Source organism: Phallusia mammillata, chromosome 7 (genome assembly GCF_965637545.1).
Source record: "Phallusia mammillata chromosome 7, kaPhaMamm4.hap1.1, whole genome shotgun sequence".
Taxonomy (NCBI): Eukaryota; Metazoa; Chordata; class Ascidiacea; order Phlebobranchia; family Ascidiidae; genus Phallusia; species Phallusia mammillata.
Genome location: NC_137258.1, coordinates 18879966 through 18886145, shown reverse-complemented (window position 1 = coordinate 18886145; position 6180 = coordinate 18879966). Strand labels below are relative to the sequence as shown.

The following is a 6180-nucleotide window of genomic DNA, read 5'->3' as shown; positions in this document are numbered from 1 at the left end:
GCAGCCGACACGCATCAACGACTATTGCAATAACTCATAAATATCTTCGTGGAAGATGTTGCTTGATTCGCAAAGTGTGCTGATTAGGCACTACACTGTGCACTTTGCTCTAAAACTATAAAACACAAGTATGATAGGTTCAATATACTTTCTCTTAAAGGGCGAAGTCCAAACTTGGTTTATTGCTTTAGTTGACACCAGGGTGGCAAAAATATTTTGAGTGTACAATGTAATTTTTATTTTCAACTGGGGGCAATATGTAGATTTAAAAAATTATACGCGGTTATGGCATTGGTTTAAATTATTACAAGTTGTTTGAATTGGAACGTAATTTCGCGTGAATCTTCATCCGTTCAGCGTGACACAGGGATTATGTGAGCAGTCTATCGGAACAAGCACTCGAAGGCAACACGCTGGTAAAAAAACACCCACAGTTTCATGCGTGACTTCCATTGAAAACTAGAAACGGGCCCTTTTGGCTCATGGACCGGAACCTTTTTATGTTGCCTAACATTATGAGCCGTTGGTGTCAATAAAATGCGTTTGTAGAAAAGCCGGATTTGTGCTAGAAAGGCCGGATTTTTGCTACTACTAAACTGGGTAAAGAAAGACTACAGCAATTGAATTAATTTAGTTTTGTTGCCGCAGAGGTTAAGTGTATAAAACTGTAGCTTGATTTAGTATTGAAATGTAAAAGCAATATCAAACAGTATAGCCAATAGACGATCAAATCCTTGGTAAAAACAGAATCAGTCGGTTTATGTAAAGGAATATGTATACATTCAGCCTAATTGGTGATATTCCTCCATAAACCGACTGATTTTGTTTTGCCCAACGACTTTATTGTATATGGGTTTACCTGTTTTATAATAGGAAAAGCCAAACAGTAATCGTCAGTTTAAGTCTTGTTGATGATGGTTTTGTTTATTTTCATCGTTATATGTATTTGTTGTCGGTCACCTTTTAATGCTTAAAATATAAGTCGAGTGTTTGAGTTAGTCAGCGGTATTTGGTAGTTGTATGGTGTAGGTGCAGGGCGTCTAGTCATTATCCATCAATAGTGCCCGCCACTCTTTTGCGACGTTCTAGCGTTGCGCACCTATTTCCGGCTTGGTAATTTTTTAGTGCAATTGTGTTGCTATGTTGTCTTTCACCAAGCGAAATAAACTTAGGCCTAACTCAATCAAAAGACTGCTTAGATGAGAAAGTGTACATCTGTATCTGGGTTTGTTTTGTACGCCCTGGTAGTTGATGTACCACAGGCCTTGTCAAATTAAACAGTTGAGTCAATAGCGTGGGTTCATCAATTTTTATGTTGTAAGTACCAATACGCACTTTGACGTGTGAGTCACCAGAAGAGCGAAATGAAATGTGTTTGTTTGTTTGAAAGCATTATATATTTAAGTGTAGATCAAAATAAGCAATGGTGCGTGTATCACTGACAAAAGTTTTACTGTTTATATTGTTTATCGTCTTGCTGCTGATAGCAAACTTTCATATTAACTATTCTGATGTGGGAAATGTAAGTATTACTAATCTATAGTGCTGCAAGACACAATGTTAAAGGGTTGAAGTAAAAATCAAGACCTTTTCGGTTTATGTGGGCTTACTTTTTTATTATTCGTTCTTCGGTCTATAAATCGATTTCAGTCGCACCCTACATAGAAAAAATGTAGCATTTTTTTAGGTAAATGGCATTCAGTTCTTAATGCAAACAATTTGTATTTAAAACACCATTAAACTGGAATTTTGCCAAATGTGCCAACACATAATACAACATCAAATAACTTTTTTGGTAGGTCAAGTCCGATGTCCGCATACCAGTCAAGGTCAAGGCTACAACACGGCCAGTGCCGAAAATTCCAGGAATTCTGAAACAAGAAAGGGAAATTCAATCCAGCGACGGTGCTTCAAGCATGGACCGCATTTCAGCGCTTCGTAAACGAACCTTGGCGGACTCCTGTGTTGCTAATTTGATTACAGACCAGGAGAATTTGTTTCGATTTGATCTTGCCAAAGAAGCAGGGCAATTTGGCGAAGGCGTGAAGCCTAGATTACTTGTTTCTGATCAGCATCAAGCTATATACTGTGCTATTGGACGCACCGGTTCGGAAAACTGGGAAAAAATTATCGAACGAATGGAATTGGGCCACGGAAAGAAAGACAACATCGATGAGAGATTTGTAGGTGCTCCTACATTGAGGTAAACACCATTATACATGGGGTTCAAAATAAGCTTATAAGTACAAAACAGAACAAACTTTTTTGTGTGCTTGTAAAGAGAATAAACTTTTTTGTGTGCTTGTCTATTAAAACTCTAATATGACACAGATCATTTTTGTATTATTATTATAGTTCCGTACCACACCATTTCTGATGTTACATATTATACAAATCCTAATGGAATTTTGTGAGATAAGGATAAATACATATGTCGCGTTTATAATGAGGTGTTGTACGCGATTTTATGAAAAATAACCTTGTGAGCTTTTCTGCTGATACCACAAAGCTGTCAGTCAGTTTCAAAGCATATATTTTCTTACACGAGGTCAACACAGCACCGTTTCCAAAATAGAACTGCCTGGCGCCACAAAAAAACTGCAAGGTGCAGAACAAAACGTGCGCCTCAGGAAAGACACGGGCAGTCACAGGCATGCTGCCATCAGCCACTTGTGCCGTAATCACGCACTACCAATTTGCGTACACACACAATGTAAAAAAAATTGTGACAACATAGTTAATCAAAACTAAAAACGATACAGCTAAATGTAGTTTGTTACACATTATCAATAAAATTCATAGAACCAATTTCAACCCAGTTTTATGATAATAGACACAATATTTGTTGCAATATGTTTTTCCACTTTCTACTCGCAATAATATTTGGGCAAAACATTTCAGAGAAATCTGGACCTACAGGGAGCAAGCTATCGCATACCGCATGGAAAAATATTACAAATTTATGTTCGTCCGCGAACCACTCACCAGATTGCTGTCAGCATATAAGAAGTTTGTTGTCGGCGAGTCTGGACAAGACAATTTTTCCAGTCCGTTTCGCTTATGGTTGGGTCATGGAAGGGGCAACACTTCAATGCTCGAATCGTTTGTGGATTTTGTTCTCTTAGACTCCACGATTCCTCCTGGTGATTTAGAATGGAGCTCGTACACTGATCTGTGTGCTCCGTGCTTTGTGAAATACGACTTTATTGGCAGGTATGCTGTATTTTGTGTTTTGCTTTGTTGATTTGCTTATCATTGGTGTTTCTCAACATTTTCTAGTATAATAAAACATTTAAACCCCAGTATACCCTTAGGTGGGTTTGGTGCATTTTAATGAAAATAATGGTTGGTCACCACTCACGTCGTGAGGTGATTGCGGCCCAAGAAACATCTTTCACGAACTCACAAGAGTCCTTTTTTACCCAGGAATGAAAAACACTTGCTTAAATCGTTATTGAAATTAGTTTGCAAAACAACTGAAAATTGTAGGTTAATTAAACAATGAAAAGTTAACTTTTATAAAAACGAAACTGTTGTATCTTGGTTATGATCCTTTAGCCGTTTTACCTCCTGTTTTTTCATGATTGTTGCTATAGATTACTGAAGCTTGACCCCCGGCCAGACCTTAAAAAAAGATGACTTTAAACATATTTCGCTATTTAATTGGCGCATTTATTAAGAGGTGTATATAATACTGCGAATCAAAGACGTAAAAATGTTTGCCAAAAGACGTTTTATGGCTTTAGTGGTTAACTTTATGTTGAAGTTAAGTTTTTATATCTTGTGTATTTGTTTCATTGTAAGTACTTGCTGTCTCTTACATTATAACAAAAACACATTTTTCATTTTTAAAACTTACATTCAAGATTAATTGTATACAATTAATTGTAGATTAATTGTATTTTCTTAATTGTATACAGTATACTGGTTATAACCAGTGGTGGGATTCAAATTTTTTGTCAGCCGGCTTTATTACAAAAGTCATATTTTATGACCGGTTCATTGACAGTAACCAATAATGCTAACCGGTTCGCTGATGTAAATTGAGACGGTTCTATAGAACCGGTGCGAACCGGTTGAATCCCACCACTGATGATAACACATTAGTTGATTTAATTTGCTATTCATCTGCTGTTCACATGGTCAACTGATAACGCCTTTCGATTTCAATGCTTACAACATATACCTTGCGTATGTTTTATCCAGATACGAAACCATTCAAGAGGACGCCGCGTTTGTTTTTCGGGAGACCAACGTGAAAGAGATTGAATACACCGATCCCCACACGGAACACTTTGAACAGAATTTCTTGCAGGAATTAAGAAACGCCCTGCCGCCTCATAAACTGAATCAACTTTTTAAGAAATACAAATTGGACTATTTGCTTTTCGGCTACCCACAGCCCTGAGGGTGGCTAATTATGTCTGATTTAGCATTTGTGTTTTTTGAAATCTCTTTTGGCATACTTTTTGACAAAACATTTGCACAAATGACCGCAGTGCACTCGATCACGAAATGGCACTTAAAATTACATTTACAAACCATTAAAGTGACAATAAGCATCTCATTGGGATAAGGTTTCTTACACGTTGAAGTAATTTGCACACTTTATTTAAACTATACTTTACCCCAAATTTTCAGGACAGATTTCTTATTACTGTTTGTTGACATGTTTTGTAGTGAATTATACTGTAGGCTTGTCGTTTTTTTTTTCTTTCATTTTCTCTGTATTTAACAAGCTGAACTTGCTCATTGCGCTACATGATATTTATTGCTATATCCGTCGCTAGAACTTGCCCAAGTTTGTGGCATAATATGATTACAAAGCTATGCACTAGAAGCACTTTGTAATCGTTTGAAGCAATTCATTCGTTTCCTCACCGACGCAATATTGGCTATCAGCACTTGAATGCCCTCGAAGCAAACCATGCATGCCAGACAGGGAAAAGCAAAAACTGCTTTTTTGCATTTTGCGTGCGTTTTTGATAAGGTATCAAAAGTTGGGAGTTTCAGGATTGTCGTGCTGCCTTTAGGGCAGGGATTGAAACGATAAGGGATGCTGGGTTTGTTGAAATACTGGTGCCTTTTTCAAGGGGTGTTTGCCGCAGGTAAGTTGCGTTAAATTAGGTTTAGACCCGAAATAACTGTTAAATGCATTGGTGTACAGTGCGCTAATACACCGTTTTAGTAAGTTTCAACAGCACTTGCAAATATACCGGAGTTTACAGCTTTGAGGCTGGTATAGTAATCTTGGAAAGCTTTCAGACTGCAAAAATGTATGCAAGCAAAAAATGTATAATCCAGTTGCACGTATTTGCAAACTTGTACTCAGTGGTGGAATCGGCCCTGAAATGTTTTTGTACATCAGCACAAGGGCACACTTATATATGCAAAGCTGGTTGGAAATGCTTGGCAAAAATTTTAACTTGATTCAAAACAACGCCTCATGTTGACTGGTGTACTATGGTGTTTACAAGCAGTCATAAAACACGGTAAAAGTTTATCACATAGCGTTTGCGTTTGGTTGTCGACATCGATTTTTTTAGTTTTGGGAGGGTCTTGTCCTTCACAACCGTGGAACATGGATTGTCCGAGGTGCTGCGAAAGTGCGTGGCTTTCTTGTCGTTGCCAGGCAACCGGTCTCATCACGGGATATGACGTACCGTGTTGCAGGTAAGCGAGTTCTAGCAATACTTGCAGCCAGTGGTGGGATTCAAATTTTTGCCGGTTCTATCACAGAAGTCTTTTTTTTTCAGCCGGTTCGGTTACAAAAAGTCGATTGACAGTAACCAGTAATGCTAACCGGTTCGCTAATGTCATAAAATTTCGTGAGACGGTTCTATAGAACCGGTGCGAACCGGCTGAATCCCACCACTGCTTGCAGCAAAACAACATGAGCTATTGGTGATTCACTGACAGTTGTCAATAAGCGACGCATTTCCGAAGCGTTTGATGATTAAGTGGGCGGTAAATAATAATGTGTATTTGATTTCAATTATCTGACACTCTTGACACCTTCTGTCAATTTACCTTTCTGTCCAAGTAAATTTTACCAGCTATGTTGCTCTGAGTCCTCCAAGTCCACGGATATGATATTGTCCAAGTGACTGTTTTTGGACTTTTGGATAACCCTTTTCTGCCTTCGTTTTGCAAGAATGTTTTCACAAACAAGTATTTGTT

General features: G+C 38.0%; 1 protein-coding gene across 1 annotated transcript; it reads left to right on the top strand.

Moving 5' to 3' along the window:
• The first annotated feature begins 1419 nt into the window (after nucleotides 1–1419).
• Nucleotides 1420–4968, top strand: LOC145238633 (carbohydrate sulfotransferase 14-like). The gene is made up of 4 exons (XM_080101864.1): nucleotides 1420–1522; nucleotides 1800–2203; nucleotides 2902–3213; nucleotides 4207–4968. Exons 1-4 carry the CDS (start codon nucleotides 1424–1426, stop codon nucleotides 4406–4408), a joined length of 1017 nt encoding a protein of 338 aa, XP_079957990.1. The 5' UTR covers nucleotides 1420–1423; the 3' UTR covers nucleotides 4409–4968.
• Nucleotides 4969–6180: the final 1212 nt, after the last annotated feature.

Excerpts from the sequence above, each read along its gene's own strand:
- LOC145238633 (XM_080101864.1), top strand. The coding sequence starts at position 1,424 with ATGGTGCGTGTATCACTGACAAAAGTTTTACTGTTTATATTGTTTATC. Across the intron at positions 1,523-1,799 it reads ACTATTCTGATGTGGGAAAT|GTCAAGTCCGATGTCCGCAT; the intron begins GTAAGTATTACT and ends CTTTTTTGGTAG. Across the intron at positions 2,204-2,901 it reads GTAGGTGCTCCTACATTGAG|AGAAATCTGGACCTACAGGG; the intron begins GTAAACACCATT and ends AAAACATTTCAG.